The sequence below is a fragment of the Halichoerus grypus genome, chromosome 3 (assembly GCF_964656455.1).
Source record: "Halichoerus grypus chromosome 3, mHalGry1.hap1.1, whole genome shotgun sequence".
Taxonomy (NCBI): domain Eukaryota; kingdom Metazoa; phylum Chordata; class Mammalia; order Carnivora; family Phocidae; genus Halichoerus; species Halichoerus grypus.
The window spans coordinates 83,084,564-83,107,539 of record NC_135714.1 but is presented as its reverse complement, the minus strand read 5'-3'; the positions used below and the strand labels follow the sequence as shown (position 1 = coordinate 83,107,539).

General features: G+C 37.6%; 1 protein-coding gene across 3 annotated transcripts in view; it reads right to left on the bottom strand.

Annotated features, from left to right (window-relative positions):
• The window catches only part of BANK1 (B cell scaffold protein with ankyrin repeats 1), a 307,010-nt gene that overhangs the window by 195,529 nt on the left and 88,505 nt on the right, over nucleotides 1-22,976 (bottom strand). For all 3 annotated transcript variants that reach the window (XM_036095806.2, XM_036095807.2, XM_036095808.2), the window contains exons 3-4: nucleotides 21,145-21,299; nucleotides 6,292-6,430 (exon numbers count right to left, since the gene is read on the bottom strand). In XM_036095806.2, the coding sequence (XP_035951699.2) occupies nucleotides 6,292-6,430; nucleotides 21,145-21,299 (294 nt within the window). The remainder of the gene's footprint in view (nucleotides 1-6,291; nucleotides 6,431-21,144; nucleotides 21,300-22,976) is intronic.

The following is a 22,976-nucleotide window of genomic DNA, read 5'->3' as shown; positions in this document are numbered from 1 at the left end:
ACCTTTAGCCCTTTATCACATGGTAAATCTTCATGAACCCACCTAGTGTTTCCATGGGAACTGAAATCAATATGGTTTTCTTTTGATTAGAACATTATTATTAAGTAAATATTGGTGGCTTCAAAACCTTGGTCTTGCCTAAAAATTGATACCAATTTAATATATATTAAAACTGCCCTCTTCAATTATGATATTTAGAAAAATTTCTTATCAGTTGTTGTTATTTTTCTATGCAGGTTAAGCGTAATATTTGGCACATCCTAAAGTATTTTTCATGCTCTTTTAATGAAATATGAAATTATAATTTACATTATCCAGAACAGTTTCTTAATTAATAAAGAGATTCTATATCTTTGTGGATATTTTTACATTCCTTTCAACTCTTAATTGGTTGTCCCCCTGCTGTGTAAAGTATTTTTCTGGCTGAACTACACGTACCAGAGGAATACCCTCTTCCTTCTGAGTAAACATTAGTTGATATTTCTAGTTTAAAGACTTCACATGTATTTTTATAACTTTTGGCATAAGCTGAGACTACTGCAAGTTCCTGAGTAACTTCAAATTCCTTTAGCACAAGGCAGTTCCTGTCAGTGACAAACCTGTGGATACCATTAGAAAGGTGTGTTTTTTTAGAAAATGAAGTAATTATAAGTGTATGAATTTATTAAGCTGAGAGGAAAAAGAAGACAGAATTAGAGGATATTTTTCTCAAATAAAAAAAATCAGGTTAAGCCATGGAAGTGTCTGAGAAGGGAAAGATACCATTTAGAAAAAGAGCATCTTAAGATTTCTTCACTGGTTGGCATAATTGTACTTGAACATAATTTTGTTTTTTTCTGAATTGTTACCAAATTAGAAACAAACATACATTTAAAAGGAACATTAATACGGCAAAGAGTTGGTTGGGTGGTGAAAAATCTGAGAGGTCTGAACGCTGTAAGTAGGTTTCAGAGTATGTGACATGCTGAGAGTATTATCACATACACACACACACACGCACACACACTTAAAATGACTAAAAGAAACTATCCAAAGAAAGGAAGGAATAATAAGGAATAATAGTTGGTTTTATTTTTGTTTTTATTTTATTTTGTTATTAGTTGGTTTTAAGAGGTACCATTTTCTAAAAGAGAATGTTGGTTGCCTATCCCGAAGTTTATTCTCTACCTTTTAGAAACAGAATCCTGATTTTATTTTATTTATTTATTTATTTTTGCTGGGCACATTGCTATCCAACTAAAAAGACTCGATTTTCTGTTCTTCCTTTCAGCTAGACATGACCTTGGGATTAGGTCCTGATTAATGTGATATCAGCAGATGAGTCTTACAGAAACCTTCTCAATTTAATGAGGCCTTCTTTATCCCAGTGTTGTGTTGATAAACTGACTCTCCAAAAAGAAAATCAAAAAGTTCTGATTTATAGTTTTTGCCAGTTTCTGTGTTGTATATACTTCCACCATGGCTGATTTCAAGTAACCAAAGTCAATGGACTGAATTGTGTTCCATCCATCCCCCAATTCCTATGTTGAAGCCCTAACCCCCCAAGTGACTGTATTTAGAGATAAGGCCTTTAATGAGATAATTAAAGTTAAATTGGAGTCATAGGGTAGGGCCCTTATCTAATAGGACTGGTATCCTTATAAGAAGAGAAAGAGACACCCCCAGTTCCATGCACTGAGAAAAAGCCACAGGAAGACAGAGCAAGAAGGTAGCCACCTACAAGCCAAGGAAAGAGGTCTTGCCAGAAACCAATTTTTTTGTCCCTTGATCTTGGGTTTCCAGCCTCCAGAAATGTGAGGAAAATAAATTTCTGTCGTTTAAGCCACCCAGCCTGTGGAATTTTCTTATGGCAGCCAAAGGAGACTAATACACAAGGTAATATCACTGAATATGAAGTAGAGAAGAGATGCATAGAATTGACTTTTGCAATCCAATATGAGATGGTGCTGGAACACCAGTGCTTCATCAGGTTGTTCGAAAATTGGGAGTGATAGTAAAGGTCTTAGAAGCCATCTTACTCCATGATGATTATGGCTATACCCTAGGGATTATGGAATGGTTAGTAGAAATAAGTCTGCTCTGGGACAATATTGTGAAGCTGCCATACCAGCCCTCAATACCAGTCCGATTTAGTACATGAAGCTCTGGGTATCACCCAAGAGAATATTTACAGAGAGCAAACCCCATTTTGAGTAACACGGCTGATTAAATCATGAGCCAGATGATCAGAAATCAAATCACATGAACAATTTTTCTACAGCAGAAAGAGACTCGAAGGATGGAGGCCATCTTTTAAACTTGATACATCCATAATAGGGAAGGATCCCTGGTATGTTTCCACTTTAGTTTTAGATCCCTCCATCTTAACTTGGTATTCAAAGAAGTACAGAAAAAAATTTTTAGAGACTTAAATCTGTATAGACTCTTACTAGTGTGGGATACTAATTGAGATCTTTCCTCCCCCTGGAAATCACCAATGAGTTCAGGGATTATATATGAGATAACATGGAATTAGGAGTTCTGTTGAACATGATTCCTCAAGGGTGAAGGGGGATGAACAAATTTGGTGGCTTTCATATCAAGAGATATAAACAGAGGACTGGGAGAAAAGAGGGCGTAATATGAGGAGTACAATACTTAGAGAGAAAGATGATCCCCCAAATTTTTAAATGGTTTATCATACGCTATCCAGAAGCTAAGGGTGAGGTATTCCAGAAAAGCCACTCCTTATGTTTAAAGGAATTGCTAGAGGGAGAGATTAACACTTTATTCCTCAGCTGGATATTTGTTTAAGTGTTGTCTTTTAACTTATCTCCCTTATCTCCAAATGTCTATAAATATTTGAAATGTAATTAGAGAAGTTATTTTATCAACAAAGAAGTTGAGACACGATTGGGACTTGTCTAAAGTTACCCAGTAAATGGCTCAAAACACAATAAAAACAATGCTTTTGGCCACTAGTTAATTGTTTCTTTGGCTACACTAAAGATTCTGGACAAATCACTAGCCTTTAAAGAGCATGCTGGACACTCTCTTATTCCATAATTGGTGTAGAGAAAAAAGAACTCTATTGTATTGTGCTGTTCAGTGCTGTTCAATGAAACTTTCCAAGAGGATGGATATGTTCTAACGAAGCACTTGAAATATGGTTAGTGCAACTGAGGGAATTAATTTTAAATTTCATTTAATTATAATAAAGTTTAAGTAACTAATGGTGGCTAGTGGTCAACATATTGGTCAGCGTAGCTACAAAGCATAGTTCTCCACCTATGGTTTGTGACCCACTAACACAACATGGTATCAGTTTAGTTGGTTTTGACTAGCACTGAAGAAAATGAAAAGAAATAGAATTTCTATCTCTCTATTTATATTACCCATATGTTCTTGCATGTTGTTCACTTTTCTATTACAGTGCTTAACATATTAATCATAGTTATTTAAAATTCTCTGTATGATAATTCCAACATCTGTGTCATACCTAATTCTGGCCTGATATTTGCTTTATTTCTTTAGACTATGTTTTTTCTTGCTGTTTGGCATGTTTTGTAATTATTTGTTGAAAACCAGACATGTTGTGTCGGGTGTAAGAACTGAAGTAGGTAGGCATGTAGTGAGAGAATTTGTAGTAATCTGGCTGAGAGGTGGGCCATATTTCATGTCTGCTATAGCTGTAGGTGCCAGAGGCTTCAAATTCCTCTATTATCCTTGTTTTTGTCTTTCCTTTTGACCTTCTGTTTCCCTTACTACTCCTCCTCAGAAAGATTCTGCATCTTGCAGTATTTCCAACTGTAACCTTCTGCCATTATACTGAGTCCCTTTTGTTGTGGTGGTCAGGTTGGGGCGGGGGAAAGCATTCTAATCTTGTGATTAAATCTTGGTCTTCAAGTGGGTTGGTATCTCTAGGCTGTCACATTCACAAGTGTTTCTCCTGTGACATCACTTTCCTCCCAACCCTAAGTGAGACAGAAAAGCTAGAGGGGGCTACAATGGGATAGATGCCCTTCCCCAGCTGGGATAAGGCATTCTTAAAGTGGTTTCCCCTGGATAGTAAGCTACTGCTATGGTGATTATATGGGGAGTATTTCACCATGATTATTCTTCCTCTAACCCTGGCAGAGCCTCTAGAAGATCTTCCTCAGATCTTCACTATGTGAACCTGGTAGGGTTCCTGGAGGTGAATCCCACAAAATTATGGATGCTCTCAGGGGTTTCTTACTCTTGAGCTAGTCCACACCCCACCCCCAGCAATTCATCAAAATTACCATTTAAGTGTGCCTACCACTTTATGGCTCCAGTGACTTCTGCTCCAGCCAAGCAGATCTTGGATATCACTCTCTTGATTTATTTTCCTCTCAAGATTTTGGGATGGTGGTTTGCCCTGCAACCTTAGTTCTCTGAAGAGTTCAAGAAAAGTCATTGGTTTTTCAGTTTGTTTAGTTTTTTCTTGTTGTAGAAATAGGAGTGACAACTTCCAAGTTCTTCACATATCAAGGCTAAAACTGTTACTCTAATGACTACCTTTGCTTTAATTACATATTTCTGAGTATGTACTGAGTTATGATGTAAAATGTAGTTCTTGCTAGGGTTAAAAAAATGTTAACAAACAGTAGCATGAGGCAGAAAAAATAAGACTCTGGGGCCATTTCTGCTGAGGCACGTCCCATCCATTTTCCCATACACATTCATGGAACCGTCCTATATACTGTTACATTTGGTAAGAAAATTTCTCATTAATTTCCAGAACATACTAATTGAAAATAAGAGTTGGAGAGGTTAAATAACATAACTGGTAAAGAGTGGTTTATTTGTTTTTTACTACAAATTTGCTGTTCAACCACATAGACAGTATATGGCTTGGCCAATATTCTGGCCATACCATACAAGATATGTATATCTTGAAAGGTGTAGACTATTAGTTTTCTGCTTTTCTGAAAAACATTTGCATTTTGACATAATTTGTTCTTTGTATTGCTCTTAGCTACTAGGTAAACTGAACATATAATCTTAATGCAAATAATTTTACTTGACACTTTGATTTGCTATTTGGGAAATATTATCTAAGTACTTATAAATTTGCAATATTGATTTTTCTGTAGCAATTTTAGTGTAACTAGATTTAGTTTAAACTCGAAAACTAATTAGTTAGAAATTAATGTTCATTAAATCATTTTAAAATGTGGCATAAATAAGGGGCTTTGGAAGAGAAAGAAAAGAGACAAAGTTCTTTCTCATCTCACTTCTACGTATCTTTGTCCATGACAGGGACCAGTATCTGAAATGTTTATAAATGTTTGGTGTACAGTCCTTCCTTTTCTATAATTCAACTCTGAACTAACCTGTGTAAGGAAATCCATAGAGGAGATGCATACTTTTCATAACACAATAGAAATGTTTGTAAGTGTTCTATAAAAGGGCTTCATAATAGCTACATTCCAAGAGAAAAAAAAAGTGCAGGATGCATTTGACATAGTATTTAATTTTAAATGTTTTTACTACATTTCTAGATTCATAATAAGATTGTGTACTTTTTATTGTAAAATATTTTATAAATTTCACATTTGTCAACTTTTATAAGGTAATTTTTATTCTTTGATTGTAAAATGATATCATAAATTCAAAAACCAAGTAGTCTTACATTTATATCAAAACATCAGAAATTAACATAGTAGATTTGATTTTAAATACAATTCTTGTGTCAGGTGTGGCTATTCCATCTAGAATTTTAAATCTGATACAATTTATAATGCTGCAAGCAAAGGTGGATAATAAAATGGTTAACCTCATAAATTAAATAAGGAAAACAGGGAAGATTGTATATAGAAAGGGTACCATGATGATAAATAGTGAAAAAGAATCATGCTTTCCAAAGAAACCAAAAATATATTCACAGGCATGGCAAAAAAAAAAAAAAAAAAAAAGGAAAGGAAAAAGGTCATGAATGAAAGTCCAAATGTTCATTAATCCTATTACAATAAAGCAAATAGTTTTAGTTCCATATTGAATCACTGACATATATTAAAGTGCTCTCTGTTGATGTATTTAAAACGATGTGATATTGCGGGTGGTCATTTCACCACATGGTGCACAAGCTAATTTCTCATAAATTACACTTTCATGCTTTTGGGAATCCAGATTACTAACAACCACCTCGGGTATGTGAAAGCTACACACAGGAAGCACCTGCAGAACCATATTAGTTTCTGGGAGGAAGTGAAACTATTTATCATAAATTTACTGAAAGAAACTCAGGATGATGTTTTATATTTATTAATGCATAAAAAAGTTTCTTACCTAAAGCTTTCATCCACCAGACTGTCCTATTCCAACGGGTTGGCTGTGTCCTAACACATTTACTATTTGATGTAAATTCAACCTCCACAGTATCACCAATGACTTCATCTCTCAAAATAATAAATATTTCACCAGGATTCTATAAGATAAAAAATATTACCCAATTAGGGCCTTGAAAAAGTTTACATTAACCAAAAAACACATTATATTTATTAATGACAAAGTTTGCACATGATAATTATGTCTTCCACCATGTCCATATTTTCAACTATGCTCAGAAATAAAATACATAAATATGATTCTCACTACATTTCAACTTTATCAACTTTGTGTCTGTTTTTTTCTCCAACTCCATCTTTGGCAACTGAAAAAACAGTGAGGACACAGTTGTTCCCTTTTCCTCTTGATTCGTCCCTGTTTGTGAGGCTCCCTATCTCAGGATAATGAGCATCACTTCACAGACCTCCAGGGAGCTATAATTTGCAACCAAATCCTTTTTTTCCCCAAATCCTTTTCCTTCACCTAGAACTTGGTACATTTATCTATAAATGAGAGGGTTGAATAAGTTTAGCTCTAAGATCTCTTAATATTTTAAATATGAGCTTAAATGTCCAATGTTTTAAATGTCCAATAGTTTTAAATCTTACCTAATAGAGATTCTCTCTTTATTTGTGATGAGTATCTGTGAAGGTTACTGAGTTGACTAAAGGTTATAAATCTAAAAGTTTTAAGATTTTATTGAGGTAGAAAAGCTAAATCTATGTACATAAGGCAAAAAAGGGTTATTGAAAACTCTTTTGGAAAAAAAATCTAGAAAAAATAATTAGGCATAAAAAGATTGACATTAAGGGGGAGGAGCAAAGTGGTGGAGGAGTAGGAGACCTGGATTTCGTATGGTCTCAGGAATTCAGCTAGATAGGGACCAAACCATTCTGAACACCTACGAACTCAACAGGAGATCAAAGAAAAGAATAGCAACAACTCTCTGAACAGAAAAGTGGCCACCTTCTGGAAGGTAGAAGGAGACTTGAATCCGAGGCGATATTCGGGAAGATAGACAGCGGGGGAGGGGGCCTCCGTCAGCCGCTTCTGGCAAGTGATAAGAGTAGCAGAGCAGAAAATCAGAACTTTTAGAAGTCGGCTCCACTGAGGGACGTCGCTCCAGTGGCTAAGCGGGGGGTGGAACCCTAGCTGAGAGAGTGTGGTCTCAGGACCCTCGGGGTCACAGAAAGACCAGGGGTGCCTGAGTGCGGCAGAGCTCCCAGGTATCGGAGCAGGGAAGTCGGCTGCAGAGTCGGAGCCGAGGAGTGGGCTCACAGCTCCGGGTTGCCATAAACCATGATCCGGGCACAGTCAGGCCACTGCTCCTCCAGCAGGGACCCAACAAGCAGCAGATCTGGGGAGACTCCCCTTCCTCCCCGGGGAGGAGCAGTGCAGGAGTGCACCGCAGGGATCTGCTGGGTTTGGAGACTCCACACGGGGTCGGGTGCCAGAGAGAAATGTTCGGTCACAGGCCGGGTGAGCACGGAGTGTGACTGGAGATGGGGAGACGGGAGTGATTGACTGCTTTTCTTTGGGGGCTCACTGAGGAGCGGGGCCCCGAGTTCTCGGCTCCTCTGGGGCGGAGACTGGGAGGCCGCCATTCTCACTCTCCTCCTCCAAAGCTGTAGGGAAAGCTTGCAGGGAACAAAAGCTCCCGAGAGCAAACCCGAGCAGATTACTTAGCCCCGACCGGGCAAGGGCGGGGCAATTCCGCCTCCGGTAAAGACATTCAGGAACCAGGGCAACAGGCCCCTCCCCCAGAAGATCAGCAAGAACAGCCAGCCAAGACCAAGTTTACCCATCAATGAGAACGGCAGAACTCCAGCGCTAGGGGAATACTGCACAAAGAGTCCATGGCTTTTTTTCCATGATTCTTTAGTCTTTCAAAGTTAATTTTTTTTAAACTGTCTTTTTTATTTTATTTTTTTGAATTTTTCTTTTTCTCAACCAACATCTTAATCAACCCCTTTTTTAAAAAATCTCTTATTTTTCATTTTTAGAGTCATATTCTATCCCTTCATAGTAGTTACCCTTATTTTTGGAATATATATATATATATAAGTTGTTCTCTCTGTAAAATTTTGTGATAGTTTCTTCTAACAGATCAAAATATACCCTAAATCTCTAGTGTATGGCTTTGTTCTAGTCTCCTGCCTGATCACATTCTCTCCTCCCCCTTTTTTTTTAAATCCTCTTCTTTCTTTTTTCAACCAACTTCTTATCTTATCAATTCCTTTTATAAAATCTTTTATAATTTTCATCTTTACAGTCATATTCCAACCCTTCATCGTATTAACCCTTATTTTTGTACATACATAAGTTTTTCTTTCTTTAAAATTTTGGGAGGCACTTTTTTCTAACAGACCAAAATATGCCCCAAATCTAGTGTGTAGCACTGATCTATGCACCAGCCTGATCATATTTGATCATATTCTGTTTTGTTTTGTTTTTGTTTGTTTTTATCTTTTTCTTTTCTTTTTTTGTTCTTTTTTCTTTCTTTCCCTTTCTTTTCCACTGGTTTCAGATCTTTTCTGATTTGTTTAGTGTATATTTTCTGGGGACTTTGTTACCCTGTTAGCATTTTGTTCTCTCATTCATCTTTTCTCCTCTGGACAAAATGACAAGACGGAAAAAAATCAACTCAACAAAAAGAACAAGAGGTAGTACCGACTGCCAGGGACCTAATCAATATGGACATTAATAAGATGTCGGAACTAGAGTTCAGAATGATGATTTTAAAGATACTAGCTGGGCTTGAAAAAAGCATGGAAGTTATTAGAGAAACCTTTCTGGAGAAATAAAAGAACTAAAATCTAACCAAGTCGAAATCAAAAATGCTATTAATGAGGTGCAATAAAAAATGGAGACTCTAACTGCTAGGATAAATGAGGCAGAAGAGAGAATCAGTGATATAGAAGACCAAATGATGGAAAATAAGGAAGCTGAGAAAAAGAGAGATAAACAACTACTGGATCAGGAGGGCAGAATTCGAGAGATAAGTGATACCATAAAACAAAACATCATTAGAATAATTGGAATCCCAGAAGAAGAAGAAAGAGAGAGAGGGGCAGAAGGTATATTGGAGCAAATTATAGCAGAGAACTTCCCTAATTTGGGGAAGGAAACAGACATCAAAATCCAGGAGGCACAGAGAACCCCCCTCAAAATCAATAAAAATAGGTCAACACCCCGACATCTAATAGTAAAACTTACGGGTCTCAGAGACAAAGAGAAAACCCTGAAAGCAGCTCGGGAGAAGAGATATGTAACCGACAACAGTAGAAACACTAGATTGGCAACAGACTTATCCACAGAGACCTGGCAGGCCAGAAAGGACTGGCAGGACATATTCAGAGCACTACATGAGAATATGCAGCCAAGAATACTACATCCAGCTAGGCTATCATTGAAAATAGAAGGAGAGATAAAAAGCTTCCAGGACAAACAAAAACTAAAGGAATTTGCAAACACGAAACCAGCCCTACAAGAAATATTGAAAGGGGTCCTCTAAGCAAAGAGAGAGCCTAAAAGCAACCTAGACCAGAAAGGAACACAGACGATATACAGTAACAGTCACCTTACAGACAATACAATGGCACTAAATTCATATCTTTCAATAGTTACCCTGAATGTAAATGGGCTAAATGCCCCAATCAAAAGACACAGGCTATCAGATTGGATAAAAAAACAAGACCCATCAATATGCTGTCTGCAAGAGACTCATTTTAGACGCAAAGACACCCCCAGATTGAAAGTGAGGGGGTGGAAAACCATTTACCATGCTAATGGACACCAAAAGAATGCTGGGGTGGAAATCCTTATATCAGACAAATTAGATTTTAAACCAAAGACTGTAATAAGAGATGAGAAAGGACACTTTATCATACTTAAAGGGTCTATCCAACAAGAAGATCTAACAATTGTAAATATCTATGCCCCAACATGGGAGAAGCCAATTATATAAGCCAATTAATAACAAAAGCAAAGAAACACATCAACAACAATACAGGAATAGTGGGGGACTTTAACATCCCCCTCACTGAAATGGACAGATCATCTAAGCAAAAGATCAACAAGGAAATAAAGACTTTAAATGACACACTGGACCAAATGGACTTCACAGATATATTCAGAACATTCCATCCCAAAGCAACGGAATACACATTCTTCTCTAGTGCCCATGGAACATTCTCCAGAATAGATCACATCCTAGGTCACAAATCAGGTCTCAACCTGTACCAAAAGATTGGGATCATTCCCTGCATTTTCGGACCACAATGCTTTGAAACTAGAACTCAATCACAAGAGGAAAGTTGGAAAGAACTCAAACACCTGGAGGCTAAAGAGCATCCCACTAAAGAATGAATGGGTGAACAACGTAATTAAAGAAGAATTTAGAAAATTCATGGAAACAAATGAAAATGAAAACACAACTGTTTAAAATCTTTGGGATACAGCAAAGGTAGTCCTAAGAGGAAAGTATATATAGCAATACAAGCCTTTCTCAAGAAACAAGAAAGGTCTCAAATACACAACCTAACCCTACACCTGGATTAGGAGCTGGAGAAAGAACAGCAAATAAAGCCTAAACCCAGCAGGAGAAGAGAAATAATAAAGATCAGAGCAGAAATCAATGAAATAGAAACCAAGAGAACAGTAGAACAGATCAACGAAACTAGGAGCTGGTTCTTTAAAAGAATTAATAAGATTGATAAACCCCTGGCCAGACTTATCAAAAAGAAAAGAGAAATGACCCAAATCAACAAAATCATGAATGAAAGAGGAGAGATCACAACCAACACCAAAGAAATACAAACAATTATAAGAACATATTATAAGCAACTATATGCCAGTAAATTAGATAATCTGGAAGAAATAGATGCATTCCTAGAGATGTATCAACTACCAAAACTGAGCCAGGAAGAAATAGAAAACCTGAATGAAACTGAAGGAAATTGAAGCAGTCATCAAAAATCTCCCAACAAACAAAAGCCCAGGGGCAGATGGCTTCCCAGGGGAATTCTACCAAACATTTAAAGAAGAATTAATACCTATTCTTCTGAAACTGTTCCAAAAAATAGAAATGGAAGGAAAATTTTCAAACTCGTTTTATGAGGCCATTACCTTGATCCCCAAACCAGACAAAGACCCCATCAAAAAGGAGAATTACAGGCCAGTATTCTTGATGAACATGGATGCAAAAATTCTCACCAAAATACTAGCCAATAGGATCCAACAGTACATTACAAGGATTATTCACCACAACCAAGTGGGATTTATCCCTGGGCTGCAAGTTTGGTTCAACATCCACAAATCAATCAATGTGATACAATACATTAATAAAAGAAAGAACAAGAACCATATGATCCTCTCAATAGATGCAGAAAAAGCCTTTGACAAAGTACAGCACCCTTTCTTGATCAAAACTCTTCAGAGTATAGGGATAGAGGGTACATACCTCAATATCATAAAAGCCATCTATGAAAAACCCACAGTGAATACCATTCTCAATGGGGAAAAACTGAGTGCTTCCCCCTAAGGTTGGGAACACGGCAGGGATGTCCACTATCACCACTGCTATTCAATATAGTATTAGAAGTCCTAGCCACAGCAATCAGACAACAAAAAGAAATAAAAGGCATCCAGATCAGCAAAGAAGAAGTCAAACTCTCACTCTTTGCAGATGATAGGATACTTTATGTGGAAAACCCAAATGACTCCACCCCAAAACTGCTAGAACTCATACAGGAATTCAGTCAAGTGGCAGAATATAAAATCAATGCACAGAAATCAGTGGCATTCTTATACACCAACAAGACAGAAGAAAGAGAAATTAAGGAGTCGATCCCATTTACAGTGGCACCCAAAACCATAAGATACCGAGGAATAAATCTAACTAAAGAGGCAAAGAATCTGTACTCAGAAAACTATAAAATACTCATGAAAGAAATTGAGGAAGACACAAAGAAATGGGAAAACATTCCATGCTCATGGATTGGAAGAACAAATATTGTGAAGATGTCTATGCTACCTAGAGCAATCTACACATTCAATGCAATCCCTATCAAAATGCCATCCACTTTTTTCACAGAAATGGAACAAATAATTCTAAAATTTGTATGGAACCAGAAAAGACCCCGAATAGCCAGAGAAATGCTGAAAAAGAAAAGCAAAGTTGGCGGCATCACAATTCAGGACTTCCAGCTCTATTACAAAGCTGTCATCATCAAGACAGTATAGTACTGGCACAAAAACAGACACATAGATCAATGGAACAGAACAGAGAGCCCAGAAATGGACCCTCAACTCTATGGTCCACTAATCTTCGACAAAGCAGGAAAGAACGTCCAATGGAAAAAAGACAGTCTCTTCAACAAATGGTATTGGGAAAATTGGACAGCCACATGCAGAAGAATGAAACTGGACCATTTCCTTACACCACACACAAAAATAGACTCCAAATGGTTGAAAGACCTAAATCTGAGACAGGAGTCCATCAAAATCCTAAAGGAGAACACAGGCAGCAACCACTTCGACCTCAGTTGCAGCAACTTCTTCCTAGAAACATCGCCAGAGGCAAGGGAAGCAAGGGCAAAAATGAACTATTGGGATCTCATCAAGATAAAAAGCTTTTGCACAACAGAAGAAACAGTCAACAAAACCAAAAGACAACTGACAGAATGGGAGAAGATATTTGCAAATGACATATCAGATAAAGGGCTAGTATCCAAAATCTATAAAGAACTTAAACTCAACACCCAAAGAACAAATGATCCAATCAAGAAATGGGCAGAAGACATGAACAGACATTTTTCCAAGGAAGACATCCAAATGGCCAACAGACACATGAAAAAGTGCTCAACATCGCTCGGCATCAGGGAAATCCAAATCAAAACCTCAATGAGATACCACCTCACACCAGTCAGAATGGCTAAAATTAACAAGTCAGGAAACGACAGATGTTGGTGGGGATGCGGAGAAAGGGGTACCCTCCTACACTGTTGGTGGGAATGCAAGCTGGTGCAGCCACTCTGGAGAACAGTATGGAGGTTCCTCAAAAAGTTGAAAATAGAGCTACCACATGATCCAGCAATTGCACTACTGGGTATTTACCCCAAAGATACAAATGTAGGGATCTGAAGGTGTACGTGCACCCCGATGTTTATAGCAGCAATGTCCACAATAGCCAAACTGTGGAAAGAGCCAAGATGCCCACTGACAGATGAATGAATAAAGATGTGGTATATATATACAATGGAATATTATGCAGCCATCAAAAGGAATGAAATCTTGCCATTTGCAACAACATGGATGGAACTGGAGGGTGTTATGCTGAGTGAAATAAGTCAAACAGAGAAAGACATGTATCATATGACCTCACTGATATGAGGAATTCTTAATCTCAGGAAACAAAGTGAGGGTTGCTGGAGTGGTGGGGGGTGGGAGGGTGATAGACATTGGGGAGGGTATGTGCTATGGTGAGCGCTGTGAATTGTATAATTGTATAATTGTATAATTGTATAAGACTGTTGAATGACAGACCTGTACCTCTGAAAAAAATAATACAGTATATGTTTAAAAAAAAAAAAAGAAGATAGCAGGAGGGGAAGAATGAAGGGGGGGAAATTGGAGGGGGAGACGAACCATGAGAGACGATGGACTCTGATAAACAAACTGAGGGTTCTAGAAGGGAGGGGGGCAGGAGGATGGGTTAGCCTGGTGATGGGTATTAAAGAGGGCATGTTCTGCATGGAGCACTGGGTGTTATACACAAACAATGAATCATGGAACACTACATCAAAAACTAATGATGTAATGTATTGTGATTAACATAACATAATAATAAAAAAAAGATTGACATTAATACAGAGAAAAAGAAGAAATAAATATTTCTTGAGTATCTATTTTATACTAGGAATTATGTGAAGCACTTTTAATATAAAGATATTTCCTTTAATCCTAACCAAAACTACATACACTGAAACCAAAATGGAAGACTGTTAGTTTTCTCTTTTAAGAACAGGGTAGCTAATACAGAGAATTACATTCTGAAGATTAATCAGAGCTATCTAAATCAAAATCTGTTCTCTACATTGTGCTGTTTAACCCTTCAAAGTGACCAAAATGAAATACCATTTTTATGTTTATCTCAGATATCACCTTCCAAATGCTTTCTTGAAAGCCAAACTAATTTCAGTCCCTCACAAAATAAATAGAAACCTCATTTATACACTCTTACAAAACTGGGTTTACCCAAAAGTCATTAACTTCAAAGTTCTCTTATTTAGAAGTTATCTCCCTAAGCATAAATCACCTACAGATAAAACTTGTATTTTTAATGCTCTGTACCAAAGAGTTTCTATGAATATGTTGATGTCACAGAATTGGTTCAGCTGACACACCTCAGGAATTTTTCCACCAGAGTCCAGTGCTCCCAAATATTTTTCTGAAGGATATTTTAAACTAAATTTCTCCTCATCAATTACATTGCAAATGGAGAAAAGATGCCACTATTCCAGTTAACACATATTCCCACTTGTCAAGAATGCCTCGCTGTTTCCTTCCTCATGCCTCACCAAGGCACTGCTTCATGTGACCCCTGAGGTCAGGAATGTGAGCCCCTCCTGTTCCTCACATCTGCCACTTCCTCTTCACAGGACCTCATGACTAGCTCAGTTTCCTTAGTTCCTTTGTTGCTCACATCTGTCACTTTACTGCAAATATTTAATGACTTCCCATTGACTTTTGCCCAGATCCCCAAGATCCTCTGCTTCAAAGTTCTTCAGAGCTCTCTTTCATAGGTACACCGTGTCTTGTCTAACTTTGACCTCTCCCCTCCCAAAGTTAGTAAGCTTAAGAAACCTCTCCCAATGTTTTATTCACCCAGCTAACTCGTTCTCATTCATGAGTGCTCACACAGGCTATTTCTTATGCATCAGATTCTCTCCTTAATAGAGGGCAGGACTCTACCTTTCAACCATTTCCAAAGAACAGTTTTAAACAAAAGACGATCATACTGACCACCCTAAATGAAGCACTGACATCTTCATTTGTACCCAGGGCCAGCTTCATGGCATACAACTTGTGCAGTTGCACAGGCCCTGCACTTAGAAGGCCCTGCACTTGGTTTAACGTTCTGCTGTCACTACCTTAAAGTGCTTACTAATTTGAACAAGGGCCTCTACATTTTCATTTTGCACCAGGCCTGTTTGTACCTAATGTTGGTGTACCATTTAGTTCCTACTCTTCCTCCATTTCCTCACACTTATCCTCTCCATCAAGGTCTGACTCAGGTTTCACAAGCTCCATAAATCCTCCCTACAACTTTAGCCCACAATAACTTCCAAAGGAATCATGGAGCATTTCACACCCATACTCCTCATTTGACCTTTTCTGAAAGTCATGCCCTCTGCTCTTAATTAGTTTTTCGTGTCTATGTCTTGGCTTCCCAGCTAGATTTTCCACATCCTGAAGTATTTTTTATATTTTCATATCATTGTGGCATCTTGCAAGAATTATGTACATAGGAGACAATCTGTACATATTTTTAAAATTAAGATGGAATAAGTCTGTTAGAATATGACATTTTGAAACTGAACATGCCCAACTCTACTTCTTACACCCCTTAGGACTCACCACTTCATCTGTTTCCTGCATCTCCAAGGAGGAAGCGGCCTGCTCTAGGAGGGAAGGCCTGCACTGTCCAGCCTTGTCCTTAACTATTATGCACATCTTAATTAAAAATACAATTATATGGGTACATTTAATTCAATAGAGAAAGTACTATGACACTCAAATGATTGTAAAGTTGGTTTTATCAGTTACGAAACTATTTTGCTCTCATTCTCTCTGACTCATCTGTTTATCCCTTATTTGGTTCTGAACATTCAGAGCCAGAAAGAATTCTGATAATCATCACTTCCAAAGTCTAAAGTTTTGTGGCATTGGTCACAATCCTTGAGTCCTAAACAAAAGGACTAGAACTTGGTCTATAATATAACATATAGATGGTGAAGTTTCTGGTTCTTTAGGTTTTAAGGATTTATTACACACAGGCAACAAAGGATTTTTATCCCAGTGGATCATTATGACTTTTGTACACAGATCAATGGCTCTTTTCATGTGTTCATGACTACTTTAATAGGCACTAGTTAACAAGCAGAGTTGCATGTGCTTTATTAAGCCAAGATTGTACAGGTTCCTACAGCTGACCTCTATCTGACCCATGACAGCACAGCGAGGATTAGGTTATGCAATAGTTCTAAATTTGGCTGTTAATTCTCACCTTCAGGATTACCTGAAAAGCTTTTAAAACTGCCAATGTCCAGGCCATCACCCAGACTGTTTATATCTGAATCTTTGGGGATAGGATTCAGGCATTATTTTTCTTAAACCTCACCTAATAGTCCCTATGTGCAGCTTAATTTGAGAGCCACTTGGTTAAAGAGAAAAGATGTCTTTCGGTCACTGTAAAACCTTACAACCAACGGGGTAGGACTCACAACATAGACATTTTAGGCACTGATACACACAATAATCTTTTGTAGCTTTTCCTGTATCTTTCAATGAAGGCACAGGATCAGATTTTAAATTAAGGTTGGTTACCAAGAACTAGTGTGAGATTTGGTATGAAAAATAAGTGGGCAGTGCTGTTAGCGTCCGTATATTATTTTAAACTGTATCTGGGGCCAAGGAATGAATGGGTCGGAGGTACCCAAAGTCTTGTGGCTTTCCCATGGGTCCTTCAGAATCATACCGCTGCACATAGTCTAAGGGTTTCTTCTAGATTTGTTGACTACATAATCAGGTCTGCACTATGGATTTGGAGACTCACATTACAGTTGTAGCTACAGAGGTATGTCAAGGAACAGGTCAAATAAAACAAAGATCTTTTGTAGGGAATATGCATGTCCTAGGATTTAGATACAAAGACAATTCAATGAAATTAATATATAATAATATATTAATATAATTAATATAGATCCAAATGTTGATAAAGCCACTTAAAAGGCCTTGCAAATTATACTATAACTTTAAGAATTAAATTTGCTCAAGAAGTCAACAAGTGACTGGACTGGTTTTAAAACCGTTTCAGTCTTATCAGAAAAGCAGCAGTGGGACAATAACATAAAAATAAAGAAATATCAGTTAATCATACTCAAGGAAGTAAGAGATTCTGGGGGGGGGGAGAGAAAAACTGAGATTGCAATAGACAGATTTCTATCAAAAGGAAGGGAAAATGATAGATTGCAGGCCTGCCTATACAGATAAAACAAGATATACACTACATCAAAAACTAATGATGTAATGTATGGTGATTAACATAACATAATAATAAAAAAAAAAACAAGATAAAGAAAAGAAGCTCATTTCTAACTGCTTCTTAGGATGGTGCTCTTGAAGAGGAAATAGTGAAGCCATTCCTGCACCTGTGACCAGGGTTGCAGAAAAAACATACGAGGCACAAGGCATCAGAGAGCAACCTACAATACTTCCAACAGGGCCCACTGAGGAAAACATTTAGAGGTTCCCTCTTAAAGCTCCAGGTAAAATCCATAAAAAAGAGCGACTAGATTCACTGCTTATAGATTGTGCAGTCCTAACAAGTGATTCTAGAACAACCGGGTGGATTGCAGAGAAGCCTCTGAAGGGGGGTGCTGAATTCTTGATGCCATTATTAGGTGAGTTGAAGGTAACTTATTACTGTAAGGGCCATAAATATATCTCCTATCCTCGGAGACACAATTTAACCTTGGTACTATTGACATTTTTTGGAAGAAGTCATTGTTGTGGGGATTACCCTAGTACTATAGGATGTTTAACAGTATCTGTAACTTCTACCCACTAGATGCCAGTAGCAATCTCCCAGTTATGACAACCAAAACTGTCTGGGGGCTTTGCCAAAAACCTTCTGGGGAAAGAGGGGCAAAATCACTCCCAGATGAGAACTACCGCTCTGAGGGAATTTGCCCAAGGAATTAATGAAGTTAGGACTTTGTAGTAATACACAGCACAGGAAAGAAAAGCTGGTAAATAGAGCAGGACCAGTTGTGGTTTAGATGTCTTCCAGTGGAAAAATGCCTCCCAGGTGGATTTCTCATTAGGGACATAAAGTTGGATAAGACTCATTTATACAATGAATGTGTTTGGCAGGCCTAGAACTTATTGACTTCCTACCTCTCACGATCCATTACCATGCAAGAAAAAATCAAGAGGAATATGCTAGAAAAACAAATGTGTTGGCTCATAATAAAAAAAATTAAAAACACTAAAATATAGCAAAGAATGCTAATCCTAGAAAAGGTAATAGAAGAGGCCAAATTGAGTAGCAGATTTAAGCTGTTAAGACTTATCCAGGTATTTTTCAAAAAGACAGGGAATAACCTACATAAAAAGAACATTGGAGGAATATCTTCACTAGCACATGAGAAACAATGTTGAAGAAAATATATATCCTGCTGTTTTTAAAGTGGCGCAAGATTTTCAAGGCCTATGAAATCCAAAATCCAAGGGAAGGAACAATGCTGGGAAAGATTAATAGGCAGAAGGATCAATACTTCCATGCTCCTGGGTCAAAAGCAGTAGCAACATCACCTGCTGCCCCAGGTAATGTTGATTCTCCAGAACAGATAAGGGAACAGGGAGGGAACTTCTCTAAGAGGCAGGTCCAGACCCAAGCAATTTCACAGCAAGAGGCTGCCGCAGGAGAGACCTTAACTCCCCCTTAATCAGAGAGAATGAAGGTCATGCCATTATACAAAACTCCTACCCAGCTCAGCGCTGGCATGCTGGGAACACAAAACTGTAAGGGAACTCACTAGATTTCGAAGGTGCTGGGTGTGAAAGAGGCATGTGTCAACTAAGACCTGGTGACTAGCAATGTTAGTATGCTAAATGTCTAGATTTTGTAAGACGGTGGCGAAGTCTCAAGTCTCACTTAGTGGGAGAGGGGGCCCTGTTCTTCAGTGGTCTCTACTTACCCACTAATTGGAAGATGTCTCAGAAATGACTAAGCTTGAGGTTGTGCTTTCAGACAACTGGCATAGACTGAAAGTTATCCTGGCAAATCTCAAACACCATTTTCACTCATTTGGATACAAATGATCTTTCCTTTGGTACTTGGCCATTGTTACATGGACTCAGATTGCACTAAGATCTAGGTTCTGAGAACACAAGATTTTGGCTGGGATAACTATCTTTCGTCCAGGAATCGGTTTATTTTGAATTTTTTAGTGCATGTGGCTGGCACTAAAATAATCTTGTATGACCTTCCAACTCTTAGGATTCCTTAAAAAGTGGGATACCAAAGAGAGATGTGAAATTGAAATAATTTCACTTCCAAGGGTCTGAAAGAATTGTATCCATGTCAATAAAAGATAGCCCATGATTCTGCCATTAAAAGAATCCTGATCCTACCCAACCATCTGAGTCAGCTTGGAGGGTAGTGGGGTTTAATTTTTACATTTCAATTTCTCTGCAAATTTAATAGTGGGGGAAGGTTTTATATTCTTCAAAATTTACTGTTGTCGTTTTTGTTCAGAGCAGCTATTTAGACTCATTGCAGAGTTCTTGGTGAGTAATGTTTAGTTCCAGAGGGTTTTTTCTTCTTTTTTGTGTTGATTTTACCTACTTGAGAATAATTCTCATTTCCTGTTGATTACCGTTTTTTTCTATTTATTTCTGTCTCTTCCATTGTTTCTGACTCAATAGGAGCTACCAGTTCTGATTGTTTAGCCTGCCCTCCCTCACGCTCCTGAGGCCTTTAAGTGAGTTGTAATTTTTCTTTGCCTGGTCACCTGTGTCGGTCCTCTGAATCCGGAATAGTTTAGTTTCTTGGAGTCTCTAAGGTAGTGTCAAAGAAGTTCTTGTCTCTCTGGAATTGATAGCATAATAGCTTAAAACAATGAGTCTTCTGCTTAGGGATGGGGTCTGAGGATGAAGGAATTACATTTTGCCCAACTGCACAGGACTGCTAGTACCAGCAAGAACAGGAGATTCTTTTCCCAAAGACAGCTACTAGCAAACAGACAAATGCAGCCCCTGTCACCCAGTGGCATAAATCCACTGGCTTCTCCCAGAAGGACCCTTTCATGCAACTTCCAAGGCTCTCCCGTTCTCCTGTATCTTTGGCTTGTTCCACTGAAGGACACCACAGACACTGAGGACCAGCATCTTTCTATTGTCTGGAGATTATGTAGACCCAGTTTCGGGTCAAGCTCTACCAGTATGTTTATTTTAGTAGTTCATTCCAATGAAGACTTAGGAGGAAGACATGTACTCATATAGTCACCTTCTCAGAAATCCACACTCCATCCCCTGCTACATTATCCTTTTATTCCTGAAAGGACCACCTCATCTAGGTGGTCCTTTAATACATTATTTCCACTTAATAATGTAGGCCTTTAATACATGATTCAGAATTGAAAAATCGGTGATCCTAAAATATAAGTATTCTCAAATCCTATTCAAGAATATGTTTCCATTTATAAAAATAAAATCCTTGATCTGGTTAATATGAATCCAACTTTTATTTTAAGTGGCTTGGTATATATAGCAATTATATATCTTTTGGCAACATGTAAAATACCACTTGATAAAATTAGGCTTTCATATATTCTCCAATATTAAATTATTCAACAAATATTTATCAAATGCCTACTAATTGCCAGATATTGTTCTGGGTTCCGAGGACACAGCCATGAACAAAGTAAACAGAAGTGCCCAGCTATGTTAGAGCTTACATTCTAGTGAAATGCAATATTTATGAAAACAATAGAGCCAGCCACTTAAATAACAAGGTATCTTACTCACCTCACATGGAATTTCAGTAGGAAGCACCATTGCCAGGGGTATGGTGTCTCTTGAAGCTTTTGATAATTCTTCAATTTCCTTTCTCTTACTTATTTCCCCAGAATGTTCCACTCCTAGGTCTGTTGGAATATTGACCTCAAGGTAGTCGTCAGAATCTAGAGAGAAGTTCATGAATGTGAACTATATCATGATTAAAACATAGCTAAGGTTATATTATTTCCACCATTGTTATAAAGATTAATTGCTAAATAATTAATTTAATTAATATACAGGACAACAGAATAGTTTAAGATAGCTGAATGTTAATAATTAAAATAATGTTTCACAATTTAACTAGTATTATAACCTTAGTGACTAAACTACACCAACTATATATGTTCATTTATTAGTTTAAGGTTTTCTCTCAAAAAAAATATAACCACCATTTAACATTTTTCTTAATATTAAATTAGCAAACCTGAAAAAGATGAAACTATCTTTTCAATTATTATAAATAAGAAAATTTATTTTATTTTTATTTATTTTTAAGATTTGTATTTATTTATTATTTGACAGAGAGAGAGAGAGAGACTGTAAGAGAGGGAACACAAGCAGGGGCAGTGGGAGAGGGAGAAGCAGGCTTCCTGCGGAGCAGGGAGCCCGATGACGGGCTCGATCCCAGGACCCTGGGATCATGACCTGAGCCAAAGGCAGACACTCAACCGACTGTTTGGTCATTTTTGTGATTTTGGCAATGTGATTTTGGCAAAACCCAGGTGCCCCATGGAAAATTTATTTTATTTTAAATCAGAATAATTATTTACTCCTTAAATATATTTCTAATTTTTAAAAACAAAAAGCACAACTGGGAAACATCACTAAATAAACTAGTATTTCCATACAACACTGGTTTAATAGTGAAATATTAATGTTCATGCAAATGTTTATATGTTCTGTGAAAAGTACGTTTGTTCTATATCAAATAAGCTAGATTTCTTTACAGCAGTATTACTAAGAACAGTGAAATATGCTAATGTGAGTTTTGAATCTCAAGGGGAAAGAATATTTGATTTCTTCTTGTTTTAACATTTAGTAACTTAGCATTTGGTCTCAAACGTTAAAACATTTTTCTCTATTGAAGAAAAAAAAAGTTGTGTTAAGGGTGATGGATAACTGTTTTATTACTCAATGTTTCAAAGCTTAAAGCATCTCATTAGGGTACAGATCAATGTGGCTGAAACCAAGTCTCTAGCAACTAGATCACATGTGTAAACTCTTAGGTCAATTCCAAAAGTATCCCTCAAATCCATAAAGAAGAGAACTGGAAAAAAGGAAAACAGCCCCTGACAGCTAGAAACCGCTCTGACCCTGTGTAAAAACCTTGGTGTTGCTGGGAGCTGGCCTGATGTTCTCCTAGTGAAAGCAACATCAGACATGGCCACCTTGTCACCATGATGGATCAAGTCAGAGATGAGAGATCACTTTGTAGTCATGTCTGAATCCAAGCAAAAACATGAACATTGCCAAAATCACAAAAATGACCAAACATCCCAAATCCTAGCTCCTGTCAGTAGCTATTACTTCTTTGCCAATTTCAGCCTTAGCCTCTTTTCATTTCGCTTGCCCTCTAGATAGGGTAAACTACTCCTCCCAGTTTGCCTTGGATTTTCGTGGTTTGGCCACTGAACATGTTGTGTCCCAAGAAGCCCCTCAATCTCAGGCATACTGGGATAGTTGGTCACCTAATTTTGGATAAAAGTCATTAATATGTCAAATCAGAAAATTACAACTGCTTTTTGACAGCAAGCAAACTATTGCAAAGCCCTGCTTTTTTTTTTTCAGATTCATCTTTA